Source organism: Carassius auratus, chromosome 1, assembly GCF_003368295.1.
Source record: "Carassius auratus strain Wakin chromosome 1, ASM336829v1, whole genome shotgun sequence".
Taxonomy (NCBI): Eukaryota; Metazoa; Chordata; class Actinopteri; order Cypriniformes; family Cyprinidae; genus Carassius; species Carassius auratus.
This window is the reverse complement of record NC_039243.1, coordinates 234,562-260,577: the sequence shown is the minus strand read 5'-3', so window position 1 is coordinate 260,577 and position 26,016 is coordinate 234,562. Positions and strand designations below refer to the sequence as shown.

The 26,016-nt window shown below is 37.5% G+C and overlaps 1 protein-coding gene across 2 annotated transcripts in view; it reads left to right on the top strand.

The window, feature by feature from the left end:
- Positions 1 to 26,016, top strand: part of LOC113110470 (ephrin type-A receptor 6) — a 115,787-nt gene that overhangs the window by 81,636 nt on the left and 8,135 nt on the right. For both annotated transcript variants that reach the window (XM_026274706.1, XM_026274672.1), the window contains exons 4-8: positions 4,442 to 4,597; positions 6,556 to 6,891; positions 24,528 to 24,652; positions 25,172 to 25,334; positions 25,744 to 25,852. In XM_026274706.1, coding sequence (XP_026130491.1) covers positions 4,442 to 4,597; positions 6,556 to 6,891; positions 24,528 to 24,652; positions 25,172 to 25,334; positions 25,744 to 25,852 — 889 coding nt within the window. The remainder of the gene's footprint in view (positions 1 to 4,441; positions 4,598 to 6,555; positions 6,892 to 24,527; positions 24,653 to 25,171; positions 25,335 to 25,743; positions 25,853 to 26,016) is intronic.

Here is a 26,016-nt window from a genome sequence, read left to right as displayed (position 1 = left end):
ATGCACCGTGGAAAAAAGCTATTTTCAGTGAATTTCTTTGCAATTCATTAGCCATAGAAAAATACCTAGAAGAAAAACAAAGTGATGTAAGTGGTATAACTGTTTGCACTACAAAACAGTGTTTTTACAAAAACAATGGGATTACGATAATATAATATGATACCAGTTTGCAATAGCAAATAGCAATAGCGGACTGTTTTTGTACAGCTAAAATAACTGGAAGCGAATGACACCAAAGTTACGGATGGCTGCATCCGCTCATACATAAAAAATAAGGTGGATGTGTAGTACATGCGCCATCACCATACCACCCAGTCTTAGTGAGTAAACTATTTGCAAGTATAGCCCCCCTGGAGCAGCCTAGGGTTAAGTGTCCTCCTCAGTGGCACATATGTGGAATTGCAATATCACCAACTCCACAATACCACTACACACTGGACTGAATGGCAAGTTCTGCATTAGCAGCCACTTAAATGTATACATCAAATTGACACAGATAAATGGAAAGCAGAATTCCTTATGCTTTGCTAAGGCATGAAAAGACACATGCATCTCCTCATCCAGAGGTAGAAAATCACATTCATAACCTTTAAATACCGATTAAACGATTAAAAATTAATAATTTGTGCTAAAACTCAATGCTAATAATTATTTTTTTCAATATTAGCTCCAGGCAAGAAGGCAGCACACACTCGCAAGCCACTTAACACATTTAGCAGTAGATTACAATTTTAACTATGGACTGCCTTTCCAAATTGAATAATGACTGTTAATACTCCCCATTTTGTAAAACTGTCATGTGAGGAAGCATTGGGTATATTCCAGCAATTTGTCACGCTACCCTTTGTTTGCCAACTGCTAACTGACAGATATGATTAGCATTCAGGAAAACCATTCAATGGGATTTGTATATCTAAATGCTGAGGGTGATAAAAAAAAAAAAAAAAACAAAGAAAAAAACACAAATTAGTCGAATCAGCAGGATACGGTGCTGCACGAAATGGACCGCTGATTGAATTTCTTTTTTTGCAGATTATTTTTGCCTATCAAAGCTCCCCGATTTGTTTTCCCTCGCACACCAAAGCTATTATTTCCAGCTTTTTAGCGTATTAAGTAATTGTGCTATCATGGGTCTATTTCCTTCTCTGGGGACTGACATACTGCTGGAGGCAATCTCCAATGCCTATTTCCATACCCAGATAGACTGTCAACAGAGAGATACAGAGAGGGAGGTGGGCGGATAGAGGGACAAAGAGAGAGAATGAAAAAAAGAGATAAAGAGACCAAAAAAAGGCAAGAGAGAGAGAGAGAGAGAAGAGAGATGATGAGGCCTAGACTGCATTGCACCGTCAGGTCACTAGCTCCATTCATTAAAGGCAAATGAGAATTTTAAACCGCATACAAAATCATAATTGCATTTTGTACCGGCAGTCCCCTGTGCAAACGATGGAGTTGTTTACCTGTGGGACTGCATCTCTTCCTCACTCACTCCTAAAATTCTTTCTCTCAGTTCCCATCTTCTCCTACCCTCACACCTTATGCACACAAACACAGTGGCTCTGGAAAGTGCCCCAAAACTGTCATCGAAAGAGAGGGAAAGAGACACAGAGAAAAGACGAAGAGAGAAGGGGAGGGAAAGAATCTCTAGAACTATATCTTCCACACAGACACTCTCTTGTCCTCCTGTCATAAAGGTCTTGTCCTTGGGGGCAAGCAAAGTGCCGTCGAGATGGAATGATTGCCGGGGGAGAGAGAAAGAGAGGCTTACTCTCTACGCTGTCTGTCATTGTAACAATTCAGACACACCCGGAATAATAAAACACTCCACTTTCTTCCAAATGGACCACCTAACCTCTTCACCATGGTTATTATGCACTACATGACCATTAAGTAAAAACCTCAAAACTGGAGGTCAGACAAGGAAAAAACTTTTCCCAGGTTCGCACCCAGAGCCAGAGTCGTTTTCTAGAAAAGTTTAGAGAGTGGTTGCAGGGAATTGGATCGATTTTCTAATTTACTGTCTCCTGTTCATCTCCCCTGCTGTTTTAACCCCCTGCTCAGACAGTATGTCAGCTGATACTCAATACATGTCTGACTGAGGGGGAAAAACGTGTATATTCATATTGACATAGCCATTACGGAGTCCATTAACTGGCACTGAGGGTTGTATTTAATTGGCTTTTTAGAAGGTACCCATCGGAATAATGGACATTAGCAGATCCGGCATCTGATTTTTAGCTGAAAATAACAGAAATTGCTCTTTTAGCACCTGAAACACTGCGGAGTATGTGTGGTATGTGATTGAGTCTTAATTGTTCCAAAAAATAGAAATCATAAAAAAAATAATAAAACCCAATAAACTACTGAAAATGAAGATTAATTAAAGGTGAATGTAGTATTGTTTTTATGCTTTTTTTAGATTTATTTTCCCAGCGTACCCATATCAATGTTCTTTTTTTCCCTCTGTGTAATTACATGCCTCGTAAAGAGCCGTACCTGGAGTGATTTTACAAATGTGAGCAAATTCAAATTGAACTAATTTCCTAGATCCAAATGTCCACATTGACGCCTGCCTCCAGCACTGCCTCATCCTGCTTTGCATCCTTTGATATTTGAGAGCTGAACCGTTCTGCAGCATGGCTGCCTGTGGATCCTCTGGGGAAAGGTAAATGCTGCAGAATCGTACCGTTCTTGGTATCACTGGTCTTCACTTCACTGAGGCAGATCTACTTCTTCTATAATAACTATCTTTTTTAAATGTGTTCCTTTTCAGATGATGTCATGAACCACTTTTAATTTGTAACCACCTTTGTCCTATCTGGAATATAATGGACATCTTTCCAGTCAATTCCCTAAAGATAAAAATACACTGCCTTTGCAGTATCCTGTTTCACTTCAAAATATGTTTTATAGTGAAAATAAAATGGGTTATGATTCAATTTTCACTTTAATGTGCAAATCATGAAAGAGCTCTTTTTTTTTTTACTGGATGGTGGCTCATTTGTTTGAATGCTTGTTGTATTTGTACTTCAATAATATATGCTCTCCATTTCCGTAAAAATAGAAGTTGACTTTGTTTACAACAGAACTAAATAAAAGTAAGAACGCTCATTAATGATTTATACATTGGAGTTGTTGTCCTTGCTAGGAAAGCTGCCAAACGCCTATACTGATTTTAAAAGATGCTAACAGAGGTCCTGTGTATAGAACTTTTTTCTCTGCATCACAATAAGGACGAAAGGCTGCTATGGAAGCTCTCCGGGAATGGCCCTGTTACTGGAGAAGGTGTCTGGAGTCAGAGAGAAACAGATCAATGCCTGTAATGTTGTGGCTGTAGAGAATTACCAATCTCTAAGGAGCAAATTTAAATAAGAGTAAAACTAGTGTGTGTGTGTGTGTGTGTGTGTGTTTGAGAGAGAGAGAGAGAGAGAGAGAAACACTACAGAAAGAGATCTGCTATCTTTTACTGTGATATGTGTAAGTATGTGTGCTTGTGTTTGTACCACTTAACTCAGTCTCGTCTGGCTGCTCTCCTGGGCCTTGGCGAGTCTTTCAGTGTGGAGTCTAAGTCCAAGACGGGGAGTATTTAAGAGCTGCTATGGTTTGGAGCATAGGAACGATCAAATGAGTTAGGCTGCACACTGGAGAGAGCGAAGGACTGAGAGTGGGAGAAGGAGAAGGAGAAGCTTTTAATGTAACTCTTAAGCTACCAGTTCCATGGAGACTGATGGGGTAGTTGAAACATTACCTCGCTTTTTATCTGCCTTATACGTGTCCAGATTTTAACAGGCCATTTTAGGGATGTTTTTCTGCACGTGCATTAAAGCCAACAATATGATATTTAAATAATAAAAATATGTATATCCTGAATGTACTGTAAGTCGCTTTGGATCTGCTTAATGCATAAATGTACATGTAAATAATATAAAAAGTATTTAATTTTTCTGATATGGAAAGCTAGAAAGAGTCTTGTGTGAACATGATTGCAAAGATGATGTTTTTGAAAGAAGTCACTTATTCTTACAAAGGTTCAATTTATTATTATTTTTCTGTGATGCTGAATTTAAGTAGCTATTACTCCAGTCTTCAGTGTCAGATGATTCTTCAGAAATCAATTTAATATGTTGATTATTAGCAATGTTGAAAAAATGGAAATCTTGTATAACATAAATGTCTTTATATAATGATAAAAGTTAATAGTTAATAAATGAATTAATATAATGCATCCTTGCTGTATAAAAGTATTTATATATTTTATACTGACTTATATTGTTTTTGTTTGTTTGTTTTCCAGTAAATACGGATATATATTTAATTAATTGTTCATTTGATTAAACAGTTGGCATGCCATATAATTCAGTTTAAAGGTTCAGTTTAATTTGTATTATTACTTAATCCTGAAAAGCACAGCTTTAACTTTCCTCTTATGTTTTCTCCACAGCCTGCAGACCGGGGTTCTACAAAGCCTTTGCAGGAAACATCAAATGTTCAAAGTGTCCCCCACACAGTTCCAGCCACACAGAGGGTTCGTCACAGTGTCACTGCGAAAGGAGCTACTACAGAGCCAGCAAGGACCCTCCCACCATGGCCTGCACACGTTAGTTAACCTACTGCTCCTTTTTCATTAGTGTGTGTTAAATGCATTGACAAAACAGCATATTTGTATTTCCAAAGTGGTGGCAGCTTAAAACAATAAAAAAAAATAAAAGAAAAAAAAATAATAATAATAATAATAATAATTATTATTATTATTATTATTATTATTATTATTATTATTATTATTATTATTATTATGGTGTAAATAAGCAAATAATAGTTGAAGAATCAGTTCACCCAAAAATGAAAATGTGCTCAGCCACAGTCCATCCAAGATGCAGATGAGTTTGTTTCTTCAATAGAAAAAAATTGTATGAATGGGTGCCATTAAAATGAGTTCAAACAGCTGATAAAAACAAGTTACAAATTAAAACATAAAAAAACGGTTCTAAACAGATGATGTATGTTGGTGGAGCTTGATGTGAGAGGATATTTATCTTACAAAAACGCATGGATTCACTACAGGGGACCTTTATTCACTCCCTGGAGCCGTGTGAGGGACGTTTTATTACAGATGCGTGCACTTATTTCACGTCTTCTGAACTGTTGACAACAAACACCTGCTTACCCCATTGAAAGGCTTGGAAGAGCAAGGACAATATTTAATATAACCCTGATTGGATTCATCTGAAAGAAGAAAGTCACATACACCTAGGATTTTTCAAGGGTGAGTAGAAGATGGACAAATTTTCATTCTCGGGTGAACTAACCCTTTAAAAACACATAAATGATGGATTTGTTTCTTACCAATTCAAGAGCTTTTCGCTTCACAAGAGGTTAATTGATGGATTATTGTGATGTTTTTATCAGCTGTTTGGACCCTCATTCTGACGGCACCCATTTACTGCAGAGGATCATTTGGTGTGCAAGTGATGAAATTCTAAATTTCTCCAAATCTGTTCCTATGAAGATACAAACCTGTGAACTATTCCATTAAGCACTTTCAAACAAGCCAGATTCTATCCTGTAATATCAGTGTGTGATCGGATCATCCTAGCAACAAGACAAACACTAAAACTATATCACAGTGGTATTTATATTGAAGTCCTCCAAGGTCATTTTCAATATCATCTACAACTGAGACGTAAGAGGACACCAGCTGTGTTTGTATGAAGTGAGAGTGAACGTGTGGTGTTATAAAGGAGATGTGAAAGTTTTTATGGCAGCAGTTTCAGTTACCCAGAGAAAATGTATATGTATCAAATAAGATTAAAAGGGTAAAACACAGTAACAGTGCAGAAAAAAAATCGAGATTTAAATTAAAATGAATTAATTAAATAAGTATTACTAATTGAGCAAGTTATTAGGAAAGAAATAACAATATGATAAATATGCTCTCTCGTAATTTTCATTATCTTTTCTGTTCCTTCTTACTGTTTCTAATTCTATCGATCAGAATTCCAGTTATTTCAGTCACTTTAGTGCTTCATCACCCTCTTCCCTTTCCCTCCTTCTGCCCCCCACCATTGCACTTACCCAAATGATTCACCAAACTCAATCTTTTCAACACCAGCAGCAATCTGCATTAAAAAACAGGAGAGGAGGAATAATTACTTCCTTGTTATTCACGAGTGGGTGCAATTATCATTAACTATGATAATCATGTCTGGGACATATTGTCATTATCATCATTAGCTGGGTCTGTGAAACAGCAGATAAATGCAGACTTCCCTGTATCTGGCTCTGAGCCGGAATTCTATAGGAAGCAGAACCAGGGTACCAGAGTAGATACATTTGTATATCGGCAAAACCAGAGGGACTGAGTTTTTAAGGAATTAGCAGGATTCATAAGTTAATGCATATGCACCGTTTTTGAGACAGCTGGAAAAAATCAAGATAAAAAATTGTTAATCTGCATTATATTCTGCACAAATAGGCTTTTTTTCCTCTCTCACAGATGGATTTCTCTCAGCATGATAATTATGGTTGCTAATGAGTCAGGTGTGTCTCTCCTTTCAGGACTGCCCTCCTCTCCTCGAAACTTGGTTTTTAACATCAATGAGACCGCCCTCTTTCTGGAGTGGACTCCGCCCAGCGACACAGGTGGTCGGAAGGATGTAACCTATGATGTCTTCTGTTTCCGATGTGGAGCCGATGGCCAGGCCTGTGAGCCATGCAACAGCAATGTACGCTTCATACCCAAATCCACGGGGCTCACAAGCACCTCTGTGGTGGTCCAGGACTTTGTGGCGCATGCCAATTACACGTTTCAAATCGAGGCTCTTAATGGAGTGTCAGGTTTGGGAAGATCTGAGAGACAGCTTGCCAATATCACCGTCAGCACAGAGCAGGCTGGTGAGTACAAACTGTATTTATTTTCTTAGCACTGAACTAACTTGAACTGAACAGTGGATCATTGAAATTCTTGGCTTTTTTAAGTTTAAAGTTATGTTGTGATGATATACTCACAGACAATGCTCACATTAGAGAAGAATAGTAATAGAATAGAAAGTAGTAATAGAATGATGACGCTCCAGGAAATCCCTAACATGGACAAATACATCCAGTTATAACGGTGACTGAATAAAAATAAGATAGAAACGTTTTGGATGATGAAACAAAAAGACAATCACTGGACTGTGACAATATAGAATTTATCTGTGTCCTTCAAGCCATCTTGGGTATTTTCAGAATAATTGAGTATATTCATAATACATTGCTAATTGATATAGCCTTTATTACAGTATAGAATATATGATCTGCCTTATTCTGTGATAAGAAGCCACATTTTCACAAAAAGAAGTTATTTTAACACTCGACTGGAGTAAAAACAAGTTATAATGTCCTCTTTTGTTGGACAACAGGTTTATAAAAACATTACAAGGGAAGATGTTTAGCATGTGTTGCTTTTTCAAATGCATGTTTCCTCATCTCATTAATGGTTTTTTTTATTTTTTTTTTTTATTACATTTCCTCATCTCAGTGTGTAGACTCCGGCAAAATCGCAATTCACAAGCATGTACTTAACTGCGGATGTCGCACCAAACAGTTCAATAATATATACCTATAACAGATATAGTAAGACTCTGGTGAGCATGAGACTTATTTCACAAATATAAGAAAATTTTTCACGCATAAAAAAAATTAAAGATGAAGAAGAAAAAAAATGAAGAAGAAAAAATGTGTTGACCCAAAACTTTTAAACATTTAACATATATATTCTTATCTACTTAATTTAGTATTGGCCCAATTTGTAGGTACACTGTAATGTCAAACAGTCTTGTCTGGTTAAATGACAGCATCTCAGACTCTCATTCCAACCACTTTCTCCTGGTGTTATGAGCAATTGACCTGCTAGCATGCTTTCTTTAAAAAAAACAACCCACTGGCAGAAGATATTCATAACTAATGCCATCCTGGCCAGACTCTCATCATTCATCATGATAATGATGATAACTGCAAATTTCATTTCATCCTGGAGAGGCATTGTCTCAGCACATAAAATGTGGGATGTCTCCTGGCCTAAGCTCAGTTTCACACTAATAGAGATACACAGCTTTATCTAAAAGCCTGCTGTATCCGCAGATATGGCCAAACTTCATTATTAGATTCTGGCCAAGACTCAACAGAGCGGCTCTCTCGACTCTCAGGACCTATTCTCACAACGTTTTTATCAGTTTCTCTGTGTGTGCCCATTTCCTGTGCTCTGACTGATGATTCAATGCTCACTTTCATTGGCTGGGTTGTGCTTCACCTTCATTGGTTTGTGTTTTGGTAAAGCATAGCGATTCAACTGTTTCCTCATCTTTGGGTGATCCATATTTATGATTTTATGTTTGGAGAAGTGTGAGAGGTAAAAACTCATATTTGGATCAGGTGGTCTTATACTCTGATGGTAGGGTCATTTTATTCTTTGTAATGACAGGGAAGCTCATCAGCATCAGTGAGGAAGAAAGATTGATTGATATGATCAGTCTGCCTCATGAGCTGTAATCACAGCGAAGAGCTTCATACCCATCCTTCAAGCTCACAATCTAACACCTGTGGAGAGGGAAAGAGACCGATCGTAGGGAAGAAATTGAGCTGCAGAGAGTAGATATAGCATCTGAATAATTTAAAGCAGTTTTGTAGTGAGATACCCCCAACCCCCACAATGTAGAGACTTGCATATAAATTATATGAATTTTAAAATATACAAATTTTAATTGATTTAGAACAGGGACTCCTAAATGGACAAAAAGACCAAATTCAAACTCTGTCATCATTTACTCACACTCATAATTCTCCAAACCTGTATAACTTTCTTTCCTCCACATAAAAGAAGACATTTTGAAGAGTCCTGGCCGAGTAGGTTGAGTTTAAATGCTTTTAAATCTGTGACAGATCCAAGACTATATGATCTTGGACTCGAGAGACGAACTGGAACACTTAGCCCTTTTAAAAAAATTACATAGTTTATAAAGCTAATGTTGCAAAATGATAAAATAATTGTAAAATATAATAATTATAAAATAATTATTAATGTTCCAAATCAATTAATTTAAAATTTACCATATGATTACATATAAATGTATAAATGGTGAATGCTACCTTAATATTGTATTTTGTTTAACATCTTTAAAACATAAAATGAGTTTTAGATCAAATTGCTAAAACCCCCTTGAAGAGCCCTGATGTGGATAGCAATGTTCAAATGATGTGCTGTCTGAAAAAATAAAAATAAAAATACTGGAAAGTAATAAAGGTCATATTTAAAGGAACCACAGGTATAGTTCATCAAATCAACTTAAAACATTGTTCACTAAGACTGACCAGAAAATGTCCAAAATATCATTTTTGTTAGCTTGAAATGTATGAAAGATCTGATTCTTTTATAAAAATGCAACTAAATTTGTTGCTGTTATTTAATGCAATGACATTCATAACGTATAGCTTAATTGCCCAGTTATTATAAGGGCAAATTTGTATAGAGTTCATAGAGGTTTACATCAGTCTAAGAAGAGGTGATCTTGGTCTTGTATTCTTTGTAAAACTCCCTGATAATAAATTATTATATTGAATGTCATGTTTATAATAGCTTTAATAATGGCAAAGCTCTCACACAGTATGTAGTGCTGTTATCCTGCATCTACACAAAAGTATTTCTAGAGCTCAGTTGCCAAAGTTAAAATTTAGAGCTCATTACAATATAACTCTGTAACATTTGCAGTACAGTGAATCTTCCTCTCCTGTGTCTATTTAGCCCTACATTAAATGTTAATAGAGGTCAGGTTGGGGTAGTGACTGTTGGACTGGGCTGGACTCGGTGGAGGAATTCCACAAGGGTGATGATGGGGCAAGGGGCCAATAACCCTCCAGTTCCCCCAACCATACTAGCCAGAACCTTTGCAGTGTTAGTGAGCAGAAAAAGCTAGAGAAGAGCAGAGGTTGTTGCCATGCAGACGGCTGAGCCAAGGTATTATGATTCAAGAGATCCAAACAAGCCATAATGGTGAACTCTTTCTGCCACTCAGAGACATTCATATTACATCAAAAATATCAGACCAACAGCTCCTCTCACAGTGGTTGAAGCATGTTCTGTTAAATAGATCTGAAACTTCTTTTTTTCCTGTATAAAACCCTACTAACACGCAGTGGTTAATGAAACACAACAACCTTTAATTAATTTGCACAAGGTGTCAAGGTGTTTCATATACCAGAAACAAAAAAACATAAAAAATAATTACACACACTTTTTAAAGATGCCATTTCACCCATTGCGTTTTTGCATTCGGTCGTTACCTGGAACTGGATGTTGGTTACGATCACTGCCTCATGTGTCTGGGCAAACAAACTGAGGCGGCGTTCGCAGATGAGTCATGTTCCCATCGCGGGAAGATGACTGTCGCTGAGCTGTGGGACAGGCTACGTTTCCTCAAGGCTGGGGGTGGGGGAGCTCCATTGCCACCATCGCAATCTAAGGCTCATTCTGGCAGCCGACAGGTGAGAAATTTTTCCAGCAGTGCCATTTTGAGGATCACACCAGTGGCAAACCCCTTAAGGAACCAACCCTTTGGGGCCCACCGCTCCTCTAGCAGTCCGATCCAGTTGAGTGGCCAAAGGAATGCACTGGACCCTCTTCAAGTTCAGGTGCAGGTGCACCAGGCCAAGGTACTGAATGACCTGCATGAGGGTGGTCACTATCTGGAAGTTCTGAAATAACTCCGAACTGCCACTGACCTTGTGCTCCGAGCAAAGAAGATCACTTTGAGTTCTCTGGGCAGTGCAATTTCCACACTTGTGGTCAAGGAGTGCCATCTCTGGCTGTGTCTGGTTGATATAAGGGATGCCAACAAAGATCGGTTCCTAAATGGTGTCCCAGACCCGCCTCTTTGGTGATCTGGTCGAGAACCTGTTTGCAGTGATTGACCTGAAGGATGCATACTTTCATGTGTCGATCCTTCCACACCTCATATCTTTTCTGCAGTTTGCAGGACGGCATATCAGTACATGGTCCTGTCCTTCGGGCTGTCCCTGTCCCCCCATCTCTTCACGAAAGTTGCATAGGCGGCTCTTGTGCCCCTCAGAGAGCAGGGTGTTTGCATCCTAAATTATCTTGATGATTGGCTTATACTAGCACAGTCTTCCTCCCTCCAAATGCTACCTGATGTGAAGGAATCTCTTTTCTCTGTATGGAGTTGGATTAGGTCAAACAGACAGCACACCTCACAGAGGAATGTGCGTGGTCATTGCTGACCTGCTTGAATTTGTTCAAGGGCAGGACGGCGGTCCCACTGAAACTATTTCAGAGGTTCCTGGGGAGTATGGCAGCTACAGCAGCACACTGCTATGCCTCCACCACTGGATTGGGGGCCACATACAATGGGCATGCAGTGTCGTGGGGTATGGACGGGCTCCCATCTGCACTGGCATATCAATTGCCTAGAGTTGTTAGTAGTGTGCCTTGCCTTGAACCTTCTCAAATGGCGCTTATGCTTACGGCTGACTCCCAGGTAATCCTGAGGCCCGGGTTGGCTATGTGCCTACGGTTCCTACTACTCCCCTCAGGATCAGGTGGTGAACCTGCAAGCGCTAACCCAGCCCTAGCTTTGCTCTGTCCTGTCCGAGCCTTGAGATGCTATGGACACAAAGCTAAGCAGAGGATGGCTTACTGGATTGTGTTTCCCTGGCGGACTTCTGCCATTTCCAAGAGGGTTACAATAACCTCCAATTTTCCATATACACCTAAACGGATGTTCATACGATTATTTGTGTAGAGACCTCCTTCAGGAAGGATGTAGCTTTCGCAGCATCTCTGTTCCAAGTGGAACACGTACATTTTCCCAGTGTTATCCAATCTCACTGAGTGGGTAGTGTTTCGACAATGGTAAATGGAACTTCTTGTTGCGAGCCCAAGCCTACAGCAAAAGGGGCACAGGTGGCTGGCAAAGGGCACTGGAAGGGGCAGCATCCATGAAGCTTTGATAGAAATCTCAAATCGTTGGTCATCTGATGTGACACAGAGAGTGAACAACTGAAAGGGAATGTCTATGTTACGTATGGTAACCCTCATTTCCTGAAGGAGAGAATGGAGATTTCATGTCCCCTCACCATGGCTGCTGTACCACCTCTGAGAGGCCAGGTCACTGGCTCGGCTCCTCAGCGAAAACCAGGTATGCTTTGCACCTGCTGCCTTTTTATGCTCACGCTGTGATCAGCTGCAGCTGGATGCAATAATTGCATGCCAATGTGCATTGGCTCATTTAGTTTACACTTGAAGTAGATTGATCTATCAGTCGATATGCCAATTCTTCGGTCATCTGACGTGACGTCTCCATTCCCTCCTTCAGGGAATGAGGGTTACCATTCGTAACAGAGACATTAAGTCTTCTGTAAATGATTGTAAAAATGTATGATAATCATAATATTTATTTATTTATTTTTATTATTATTTTCAGTTAGTTACATTAACCTTGGAGGTGATGTCCTGTTTTTCCAAACAATGGTCGATGCTTTTTTATGCTTGGTCTTGCTAATGGTAACAAAATTACAAACCGCAGCTTTACATAAGCTCAGCCAATAGGGGTTTTAAGCTCACAGTATGATGCAACTATACAGTAATGTGAATGTGTTAAGCTTTATTATGGAGTTTTCAATGAATTTTTTTGGAAGTGCAGTCATTCACTGTAAGCATAAAGCGATATAGGGGTTGGCAGGTTTTGTTTGACCCAGCCGTGTCTTTAAGGTGAAGCCCACAGCCAGAGTGAGTTACAGCACAAATGTACTGTCAGACTGAAATGTTGTGTGAGAAACACTAGTGGAGAATTGAAAGTGCCACAGACATTAATGCTGAACACGGTTTCTGAGCTGCCGTTCCTTTTGGATGGGTGGGTGGATGGCATGTTTTAGAAATGTGTGTTTGAGGCTTTCCTGGAGATTGGATGAGTTTGTGTGAGACATATGAAATGTAAATGTTATTTTTCTCCAGGGACTGAGAGGCTACATGTTGTGCAGTTTCTAACTCTGAAATGTATATTTATTTATTTATTATTTTTAGGCTCTGGATGGAGTTGTCAAATGCAAGGTGTCAGAATGTTTGTGGGCTTGCATAATGTCAGAGCTCTCAATTGCACAGCACGCACACATACACACATGCTTGGCCACACTGATATATGCATGCATGTATCGCACACTTTGCTGACACATTGGCAGACCAACAAGACAAGCACACACACACATTTCCCCTGAGTCCTCCAGCATACACGTTCACTTAGAACCATTTCTGCCAGCAGTGCTGGGTTTTCACAGATTAATTCTCTGAAACAGCTTACCAATGCTGCCACTGACTTCTTGGGGTGCTATTGTTTTGTTTTCCCACAGTGTAGTTACATAATCTTTTCCCTACACCATTCCTGCTAAAAAAAAAAGAAAAAACACTTAAATCAGCCTATAGCTTTTCTGTTCTTTGCTGGTTTAAGCTGGCCTCCTAGCATGTGCAGACAAGTGTCCAAAACCGCTTTAAAACCAGCCAACAGACCAGCCTGACCCATCTGGGAATTAAGCAAGATTCACCCCCCCCCCCCCCCAACAGGGATTCTACAACTGTATAACAATATAAAACAATATAAATATAACGTATATATATTTACGTTTGGAAAAATCATGATGGTTTACACCCAGTTTTTCATGCAGGGACAGTTACCATGGTAAATGTTTAAAATTCTAATAGCATAGCTGTGTTAATATAGTATATGGCAATAGTTCTGTGAAAAAGAATCTGTAAATATAGGGAATTATATTTCTGCTGCCTTTGTATGATTGTCCATCCATATCTATAGTCTCATTTTCTCTCTGTCTATACTTATCTGTAGAGTTTCAGACCAAATCAATTCCAGGAAGCATCTGTTATTTTGTCCCACTCTCAGATGCTCGGGTATATACATACAGTATATATATATATATATATATATATATATATATATATATATATATAGTATATATATATATGTATATATATATATATATATATATATATATATATATATATATATATATATATATATATATATATATATATATATATATATATATATTAGGTCTGTTGCACTGAAATATAGAGGTTATTCAATAAAAAGCTTTTCTCATATGAAAAATGTGTAAAAATCTTAAATTATTCAAGCTTTGTATGTCACCAATAAGAGCCACACTAATAAAATGGCATTCTGAGATATTGAACTAGGTGGCCAAAACTCATTTTAAAAATGAATCAGCCAGGCATAATCTCTATGATATTGTAATTCCATACACAACATTCCAAACATACAAAACTTTTAATAAAGAAAAGAGAAAATAAATAGCATAACTGACACTTTTTTTCATTTTGCATGCTGGCAACTGAAAGCAAACTCTCATAAGTTAAGTTACTTTATGTAGATCCATAGTCATTTAGATTTTTTAATGCTGTGATCTTTACACTTCTTCCTCAAACTGTCCTCATTCAGACATTCTGGCCCCTGAGTACTGACGAAGACCCTCATACCTGAGCTGTTTGTCATTTATTTAACATTAAATCCCTGGGTGTTTTGGAGGCTTTTAGCCACAGTGGCCTTGACAGAGCCTTTCATTGTCAGATTTAGACAGAGCTGGGAGGCTCAAAGCACCTCCCAGACATGTATGTGTGTGTGCGCATTTATCATTAATACAAGTTTGATAATTTATTGGGGGGGGGGGGTGGAAAATATGCCAAAAGACAAAATCTAAAAATTTTGGAATATTTGACCAATTCAAGATAACAATTTCAATTATTTTAACATTAAACTATACAGTTTAAAAATGTTACTAGAACCTGATTTAATTAACATTCTATTAAAGTTTAAAACCTATTAAAAACTTGCAAACTTCCATTAATAAATAATGTTCTGTTAAAAGTGCACCACACATAAAAGGGTCAACATGGTGTAAATGTAATACAAAAGACTTGTTAAATGTCTTTGCAGAAAAGATGAATGAAATTTGAAGGCAAATATTATACAAACTTGTCCAAAACATATCCTATATGTTCATAAATAATATAGCATAAGAAAAATGCTAAACAGTTCTTAGCCAGAAAGTACACACTGAAAAGGTCAAAGCAATTAATATTTAAGTATAGCACCAGTAAACTATTAACAGTAAATATTTTGTAAAAACATTACAAGCAGTACGTTTTCACTGGTGCAGAGCAAACAGATCAGAGCAAGCATTTTTAATAACTTTTTATGGGTCTCGATTAATTAATTTTTACGAATCTTTGGAGATTCGAAAAGAAATCTTGCATTTCTGCAAATATAATCGCATGTGTCTGTGATGATGATAGTACCCATGTGCTGAAAAAAAAATGCTGAAGTGAACCTTAAAAGAACATGCATGTAACCCTTCTGGCTTTACTCCACCTACTCTAAGTAGGAGTATGATTCAAACCGGCGTTTCCGGCATGGGAGGCAAGTATGCTAACAAGGACACTAAAGACCACAGCCTCTATACCTCTTGAGGTCAAGGGAGTGAGGTTTACTTACAGCTCTTACCAGCTGGCCTCCGTTACACACACATGTGAGAGGTTAATCAGGTGTGTTCAAAACATAATTAAGAAAATCAGAAAATTTGACCAGCAATAATTGAAAATGATGGAGAGAGGGTGAGAATGTATCTGTGACCAAAATGTCCATAGCCCTTATTGAGCCAAGTAGGGGCAAAGACACACACTGGCATTTCACTGTCCCCTAAGGAAAGACGGAGAGATTGAGAGATACAAGGAAAGAGGGAAAGGGGAAAGACTAGGGTGACTGTCTCCGTTTTGACAGACTGTGTGCCATTGAACACAGAGACAGAGATCTAGACTTCTGACCCTCATGGCAAACCTGAAAGCACTGGAGACTGAGCAGAGCTTTCTTTCTCCCCTGAAGGGCATTGGAGAATTAACTTCACTGTGTCTTTGCGAGTGAGTGGCAGGCTGACGATGATTGCACACATATTGTTTGAATGTTGGAATTCTAATTTATATGTGCTGGGCATTGTCAATGAATTGGAGAACAAAGACGCGAGAACTGTTGCAATTTTGGTGCCATCTGTCTTCTCTTTTTCTTTTCTATCTCTCTCTCTATCTTCCCTAATCTTTCTGTTTTTGTTTTCCATCGTGAATTTAAGAGGATGATGGATGGATTGCAATTCTTGTACAATTTCTGTCAACAACACTGCCCGTAAGAGTGAAATGGCAATCACCTGTTTAAACTCTAATGAAGATTTATTTTCTAGCCAACTGATATCACTGGCATGTTAATATGCAATTATGGACTTAATAAAGCCCAGATTAGTCCTGTCAGACGTCATAATGATTTTGTCTTTCTGATTCTGGTCTGTCAAGATATAAAACCGGCCTGCTCCGTTTGGGCCTATTCAGATGTTTCTGTATTTCGGTGTGATTTCCCATGAGCAGGCCCACACGGATCAGCACAGACAACTGCACTGATTTCTGCAAAACTGGAACACCTGTCATTTATAAAATTCTTCAAACCTTCTGCTCCTTTTGTGTTTGTTTGTTTATTAAATATTAAATATGCTTTCATTATTTTACTACTTAGCAACATTTTGCAGCACGATTCTGTTAACTTTAGTTAGATGCAAGTTAATGTAATGATGAGCAATACTTTTACAGCATTTGTCATTTCTGTTGAAACTTGTTATTGTATTTAAATATATTTGTAACTACATATTTGTAGTGATACATTTGCAATTCAGTGCATTTAACATAATATAAACTACTTAAAATGATCAAGTACTTTGTTTGCACATTGTTAGGTTATGACTGCAGGGAATTTTTTTGCACATACTGTATGTGATTTATTTATGTATTTATTTTCCCTGATCAGAGTGGGACTAGGACAAACCACATAGAATCTGATATTTTTATTCTGATTTGGGCCACTTTCTAGTTTAGTCCTAAATCAGATGCTGGTCCAATATTTTGTAATTTGTATCTGGAGTCATATCAGAATTAGTGCGAACTTAACGTCACTTTAGACCATCATTCATCGCAATTCTGCATAGATGGGAGTCACTTCAAAGATAAATCAGTAGTTCTTTGGTCATTCTTTTAATATGGATGATAGCTTCTAAAGAAGTCAGTGGAGTTACAATGAGATGTAAGTATCATGGTGACATCTCTGATATATGCATTAAGGCTTGCAGTGTTCATTTATCCTTTTAGTGTCACAGATTGTGATGAATTGTTTATTAAACTGAAAAGGAAGAAAACACTGCAGCAAAATGAGAATAGTGTAACAAAACATATTTATACAAGGCCTGACAAAAAAATTCAGGAAACAAAGGACTATACTGTATACACAGGAAAATCCAGAAGCAAAACAATGCAGGGTGATAATCACAAGTATCTAAGGGAACAGATTTACAGGAAGAAGACACAGAAAGAGAGAGAACGCAAACTAAAAGCCCAGGAATATTTCCAACATAATAGCCCTAGATACAACTCAACACAAAAACACTGAATACCCATGACAGTCAACACATCAAAATAAGTGCACTTATTTACAGCATATGGTTTGAACGTCTTCTGATTTTTTAAAGTCAACTTTTATGTGATGAAAGTCGAGTCGAAGTCGATTAGTCACTGATTACGTCATTAATGAACAACTAAGTCTGGAGCTGTGAAAAACTCCTTGTGCACAGCTATGATATGGCTATTGCTCCTATAACAGCTAATTTGTATCAGTTCTTTTGCATTTGTTTTATTTGTCACAGATTTCTGCTCGTTCTAAATCAGATATAGATAAAGATGCTCAGTAAAGATTACATTTATATGAATGCATTAGTGAGAGCGATTGCATGTGTGTATTAATTCTACATGGCAGAGTCTCTATAGTAGTAGTGACGCTGTGGGATTTAGTTAAGAAATATAAGCTCAAACTTAGGCTATTTTATTAAGAAATCATAGAACAGTGTTGACAATACATTTCCGCACGGATTGATTCTGTCGCACGACTTGCATATGACGTACAAGCTACTGTCTGTAGCCTATGTGTGTGCATTACAGAGCAGTAGCGTATTAAATTAGAACAGCGATTAATTTACTTGAACAATAAGCCATTCAAATTCGAGCAAACAGTAATATAATCACACATGTCTTGTGGAGCTTTTGGAGTATACATTTATTTGCTATTTTAACTGTTAGGAAACTGAGCGGGAATGTGAAAGTCCTTCAAATATTTCTTATCCTGTTGCGCCCTCTAAAGGACCAGCGATTAGTCGACGTCAAACTTAAGGTTCATGGCAGAGCATTGAAGTTGACTAGTTGACTAGACAGATTAGTTATGTGCAACCCCTATTACAGCACAACAAAGATTCAAATGTAATAATATAAAATTTACTTTAAAGTAAAACTTTAACTCTCTTTAAGTAAAAACTAAACTCCTTTTAACACTTAACTGACATTTTTTGTTAATATTGTGTTAAATGCAAATAGTTTTCTTTATGCTTTTAATATTGGAAGTAAACTACAAGTGCACATTCAAAATAATTAAGCACACTTCTTTTTCACAGGAGCATACTGTAATTAAGCATTAACTAATGTTAATAAATTGAACCTTATGGTAAAGTGTTACCAATTAATTATTTCAGCTACATATAACACCACTGTACGCTCTGCTCCATTATCACGTTTACTGTGTAAAAATCGTAAAAAGATTCTTTGTAGCCGACAATTGGTAACTTTACATTTAATCAAATACATGCAGTGAAGGACTTCTACATAAGCTATTTTTAGTTTTAGTTGTGTAAGGTTTTTTTCAACTATGAAGTCTTGGAGGACTAAGACTTGCCAGCAGAATAAATCTAGCCTGTTAACAGTGATCTTTCCAATGGATGTTTTACTTCTTTGGACTTTTCTTCTGTTACTGTTGTACATTGCAATGGTATATCAATCCATGCAGGCCAAAGAAGTGCCACCTGGATAATACACAGATTCTTAATTTTTTTTTGCTTCCTCTGTATTTAACGGCAACCCTGCTTCCGTTGCAGTAAAGTAGAGTACATTGTTTTTCAAGTCATCATTTTCTTCCCTCAGTTCACTTTCTCTTTATTCTCTAGACATCTAGCTTTGTGAACATATTTACACTTTTGCAATTTTCTTCTAATCTTTGTTGTTTTGTCTTTACCCAATATAAAGAGAAAGGGGGTGTCAGAGAGCCTATTTTTGTGGTTTTTACCACCCTCTTCCTTCACTCTCTCTTTCTCTCGGTGTCTCTCTGATTTTATTTGTTTATCTAGCTATTTATTTTTCCTGCCTGTGAGAACAGCTCAAAGTGAAAAATTATGCAACGTACAAATTTTTCCCTTGAGGTCAGGTGTTGGCACATAATGGCCCACATAGGTGCAGTAATTAAGATCTGGTAGGACAGGGGAGGGGAACAGAATATCATCAGTTTTTTTTCCCCCACTTCAAAGCAACTTTTTTTTTATTATACCTAGAGACTATATACTGTTTTTTTTTTTTTTTTTTATACTTTTGTTCAGCCTCTCTCTTGTGTTTTCCGTCTTGTTTTTGCTTGTTACAGCTGTCTTAGGAGCTGAACTGAGCTGATGTTTTGATAGGCTCTTCAGTTTTTAAGCACATCACACAACTGCAGCAGCGTCTTAATTTTGTCCAAGTCATACTAATATGGGAAGCGTACAGATTTTGCATTTGTACTGAAATGCATCACGGCAAGTGGGAGGTGGGACGCTAATTCACTGTAGCTTGTTAATAACCCCTGAACTACAAAAGAGTGAATTAGTATTGATTATGATGACCCGACTCCTTCAGCTCAGAATGTTTGTGTTCGATTTATTAATGCCCTTCTATGTTTGCCAAAAAGCCAGTTTAATTGAAACAAATACCAACTGGCCCATATACAGGCGCTCTGACTCTCAAATCATGCAAACATGCACAGACTCTTATACTCCCCTTACACACTCGATAAACATCTAACGACCCATGCATCCATACACACAGTCATAAAAGAATGAATAAGCGTGTGAACATCTCACATGCATATGTAATTACATGTATCCGTCTGTGCTCTTCATAAATTCTGCCATATCGACTGCATATTTACTGCAGCTGCTTTATTCTCCAGTTAATTGCTTTTGTTTGTGAACCTCTGAAAGACTCAGATGTGTATCTGGCGGTGGATGATTTTTGAGGGTGTTTAGACAAATACTCCATCGCCTCTCATTATTCATCTCTGAATTTGAATTTGAGTTGTTTTCATTGCTGAGAACAAATCAAACATGGCCTTGTTAAACTATGTGTTGGATCTCTCAGTGCACCTGGAAAACCCATTCACTGCCAGACAGATCAAACATCTGTTTAAAACACAAAGCACACGTTTCACATGTTTAGATTTTGACTCACTCTGTAAAACCTGATTAAAATCCCCTGACAATATACTCACCCCCTAAAAGTTTGTTTCTTAATCAGAATAGATTTGGAGAAATTCATTGCATCACTTGCTCACCAATGGATCCTCTGCAGTGAATGGGTGCCGTCAAAATGAAACTCCAAACAGCTGATAAAAACATCACAATAATCTACATGTAATCCACTCGACTCAATCCATTAATGTGTCTCTCCATGACATTGCTTCCTCCAGTGAGAAACCGCTTTCTCCACTGTGTATATAATCCCAAAATGCTCTCAGTAAAAGTGGTTGTGTGAGGTGGTCCGCTGACTGTGCACATTAAGGTAATAGGTTGCTTTAGGCTTTAAGAAAATTTCTTATTATGGAATTTATACATGGATAATTGTGCATGCTTAATTTGTTCCATTTTTATTCCATATATACATATTTAAAAAAGCTGGATTCAATTAATTGATTGGAATTAAACCTACATCTCCCATTTGTGCTAACCGCTATGCCACAGCTCCACCTAAACATTTCTAATGCATAGCTGTGGTGAGCTCAGGTTCAGCACTCTCAGAAGAGTGTGTTCACTTATTGTAACAGGATGAGATACACTTAGAGGAGAAGATTATAAGAGCTATAGGGAAGCATTTTCTTTTTAATCTTGTATATAATTCTAGGATGGGGCGGGGGGGAGTGAAATCTGTCAAGCAATGGGAAATAGAAGGAAAATGTGCATTAAAGAAGCTCTCTTTTTCCTTCGCTTCCTCTCACGTATCTAAGATGCAAGAAATCTATATGCAAGAACAGTTTCCATTTGCATGCCTCCTCTAGAGCCAAAACAAGAACTTGTTTGTTATCACAAGCATGTGCATTTTTTGTGCGTGTTTTATTAAAGTGTGCCACATTTCCTCTGAGAGTCATTTTTGCTAAACTCTCTACAAGAGAATGCAATGTAAAAATTGTTTAAAAAATTATTGGTTGGAGTCAATGGAAGATCCTCTTAAGCGGAGCAGGACAGCTAATTAAAATAAAAATGCAGGTCAGCTCTGCATAATGACTGTACATTAAGTGCCTCGTTTTTTTCTTCTTTTTGAATTTATATGTTTGGATGTGTTTGTGTTAGCAGTTTCTCCATTCCGTTTCTTCTCGCAAGATCGTTGGTGCTTTAGACTAATTACCATCTAAGGCTTGTAATGGCGCTTCAGCACACTGCACAGGCGGATTAACAATTCTGTGTGTAATGTGTAAGAAGGAAACAAATGCAATGCTCATGTTTTTGTCAGAAACGTCATCATAGCTTTCTGAGTACTTCAGAATCATGGCCTAGCAGTAAGCTTGAAAGTTGCCCAGATATTAACCTCTAGTTTCATTTATTTGTTTTCAAGAAAAAGTAACAAATAAACCCAAAGTTAAGCTGAATTACGTAAACTGAATGTGGTCATGTTGAAAAACAAAATGTACCGCAACAAATTAGTCTTTTTGAACTGCATACATTACGGTACATAAATTACAGCTATACATACATTTTGGAGCATACAATACATTTAATTATATTGATATATTTCATGCAAATTCTCTTATTCTCAAGGCTGCATTTATTTGATAACTAATAATGATGATAATAATTATATATATATATATATATATATATATATATATATATATATATATATATATATATATATATATATATATATATATATATAATGTATTCCTGTGATGCAAATTTTCTGCAGTCATTAGTCTAGTCTTCAGTGTCACATGATTTGCTGCTCAAGAAACATTTCTGATTATAATGTTGATTACAGTGTTCAAAATAGTTAATATTCTTCAGAAATCTTTGAAACATTCTTTTTTTTCAGGTATCTTTCATGAAAAGAATGTTCAGAAGAACAGCATTAATTTTAAAGTAGGGATTGTTTTTTTTTTAATAAATGCCTTTGCTGTCACTTTTAATCAATTTAAAGTTTCCTTAATGAATAAAAGTATTAAATAAAAGAATTAAAAAATAATAATAATATTCTTACTGACCCAAGATTTTTTAATGGAAGTGCATGTGCTTCAGAATAATTTCTGACTGATTATACAATTTGTCATTAAAGATTTAAGACTCTCTGCGCTTCTTCACTGGGTCTGTTTTAAATCATAATATCATGTTTTTGTTTATCCAACCAAGTTCAGTCTCCTGTCGTTTCACTGGCTGACAACTCGAGCTAAGGTCAGGCAGTCACAGAATCAGAAAACTTTTTTGCCCTCTGTGTTCCTGTGTAAAGTTTCATTCTGAAATCAATCTCTACCTCTGTAAATAGCAACATGATAAGGCTTCATCATTTATTAAGGTGCTGCCTGTTCTTTGCACTCACTTTCTTCAATATTTCTGTGCAAACCTGTGAGTCTCCTCCTCACGCACGTCTAAATTAGTCAGATGTCGCGAGCTGTATGGGCCGTCCTCTCTCAATAAAAGATGAGCTGCCTCTCATGAGAGAGATTCAATGCGTAGCATCTCCCGCCGTGTCAGACAAACAACACGGGGGTCTCATCAAACACCGTTCCAGTATATCTCCACACAGCAAATTTGCAGAGACATAGTAGATGGAAGGAAGACAGCATCACACATTTAGACAAAGTCCTTGTGGTTCCCGAGAAAGACTGACAGAGAAAGAGATTGTGTCCCAGGTGGTAGCCTTAGCCGAACTAATGTCTTATTCTCAGATTCTCTCTCCAAATCACTTTTGCTGATACCCCAGAGGACCTCAGGCAGTGCCGCCCAGTACTGCACATCACTGAATCACTGAATGCTGCTCTCTGCAACTTTCTACACCTAAAAGCCTTCCATTCTATGTCTATGCCTTATATTTTCCCATCTGTTTTAACTTGGAGAGATTGATTAATATCCAGAGTGAATATTTACCTGGGAGAAATTAAATCAGTCAGGATACTGCTATTCACCCACTACTTTAATCTGCTCAATGATTCAGTTAGAGATCGACACCACCTACCTGTGGGTGGCACTTCAGTCGCTGAGGTGAAAGGGTGTGTGTGTGTGGGGGGGGTTGGACGAAATGGTTTCTTGAAGTGTACAGTATTAGAAAGAAGCAGTCATCAGTTTTTCATTATTATTATTATTATAAAAAAAATTGTGCTATATATGATTGTTTGAGCATGTTTATGTGTGCATGTACATGTACCGTCATCTTAAGCGCAGAGGCTTATAATTTTCACAAATTGCAAAACCTTAATTTGCCTGGTGTTTTTCTTGTATTCTTTCACCTGACTGAGCCATGATTGAGAACACTATAAAAGCATAAGCAGAGCTGGCTAATTACAAAGATATTTAAGATTTTAAAACCAATTGTGTGGTAAAAAAAAAAAAAAACAGAAAAAAAAAACTTTCACTCAAATGTAAGCGTAGTATCAGTGGTTAATTTATTTTGCCAGCACATGTGTTATGATGTCCAAAGTTTTCTTTTTACAGCTGAAAAACCGCATAAAGTAACTGTATCTATATGTGATTTAATAATTAAGATTTTTTTTTAAATGTAATGCATTTTAAAAAATCAGAACAACATACAAATATCCTTAAGTGCAACTAGCGATAGTTGCGTGCAATAAGAGATGAGAATTGAGAATAAAAACAAGATTTTAAAAAACTATTAGAAAAGGAAAGAATAATTAGAGAGAGTACATGATGAATTGTTCTTTTATGTGAAACACCCAAGCATTTTAAAGTTTATGTTTAAGTATCATATTGTAAAAGGACCCATTATAGAACCTGTGTGTTGGGACAATGGCTTAGTATGTGCTGTTTATCATCACTAGATGGCAGTAAAGTGACCTGTGTAGAAAAGCGTAGACGAAGGGTGACCAGTGTTTTTCTCCAACCTTGATAAAAACTCACCTGTCTGTAGCGTTCTAGTAAGCTTTAGACATTGATTAACATGTTCAGATGTGTTTGATTAGGGTTGGAGTGAAACTCTGCAGGACTGTGGCTCTCCAGCCAATATTGCATATGGAAAGCCCGGTAACTTCCGAAAAAAAACTTTCCACCAACACTAACTAATTATGTATGCCTTTCAGGTCCATCTCTGGTTGGCGTGGTGAGAAAAGACTGGGCATCTCAAACTAGTATTGCCCTCTCCTGGCAGGAAACTGAGCAACCACATGCTGCCATCCTGGACTATGAGATAAAATATTATGAAAAGGTGATTTACCAGCTTCTTTCTCAGATGATAAAATTACACCGCAAAGTAAAGTGTCCTAAAGTCACAGTTAAGTGTCTTTACACTGAGTGCTGCTCAGAAGTGACTTAAGTGCATTTACACAGCAATTGTAACTGTACAAATATAAAACATCTTACCTTCTTACTTGATCTGCAGCTGTAGGGTTTTCTTAGCAAATATTGATACAGAGAGAGTGTGTGTGTGTGTGTGTGTGTGTGTGCTCTTGTTTTTGTGACATATCAGGACACAACTTTGTATAAAACCATTACGCCTATGGGATGTCCCCACTTTTCACAAAAAACAAACGTGTGTGTGTGTGTGTATTTTGAAGTGGGTGACAGTAAATGGCATTATTTACTCAGACTTTTATGTGGCTTTCACACAATCAGAATCAGGCTTAACTCAGCTGTGTAAAGATGCCGTAAGATTGAAAACATCAGTTACATAATGAACAGTATGCTAAATTAAAAAAGCTTGTTTTCTTTCTATCTTTATGTTCAGGAACAGGAACAGTTAAGCTACTCCTCTACACGTACAAAGTCTCCAAGCGTGATAGTGACAGGGCTAAATCCCTCCACGGTTTACGTGTTCCATGTGCGCGCCCGTACCCTCGCCGGCTACAGCAGTTACAGCCCGAAGTTTGAGTTCGCCACAGGAGATGAGAGTAAGCATTTTTCTAAAAAAATATATATATAATTTCAATACCTGTTAGCCTAAAACACTGTAGTTATGTCCAATTTTCGGAGACGGTGGTCAGACCATGTCAGCTACGTGAGTAGAATTTTAAACAAATGCTAGCAGAGAACATTTTATGTTTATTGTGAATGACCTCAAGTGCTGTGTGATTCCAGTTCTGCTTTTTGTGCAGATCTAAGTGCACTGTATTTATTTAAATACATACCAACCTGTCTCCTGGCATTAAGTCTATTTCTAATTCAAGTCTGATGGAAGCCCCACTGACCAACCGAGCATGAACTTAAAAGTGACTTCATTGTTTTGTGTTTCTTTCTCTTTCTTTCTTTCTCTCTCTTTCACATTCACTTGCTCACACACATACTCTTTCACTCTGTCAGACTCTGAGGAGGCAGCTGATCAGGGCCAGGTGTTGGTGATTGTTACAGCCACAGTGGGGGGCTTTTCTCTCCTCATCATTCTCACCCTCTTCCTTCTCATCAGTGGCAGGTAATGAGGGCGCAAATAATGAGGGGGCAGGTAAATACACTCCAGGATAGATGAACAGATGTTGTGTTTATATGCATTTGCTATCTTTCTATCATTTATCTATCTATCTATCTATCTATCTATCTATCTATCTATCTATCTATCTATCTATCTATCTATCTATC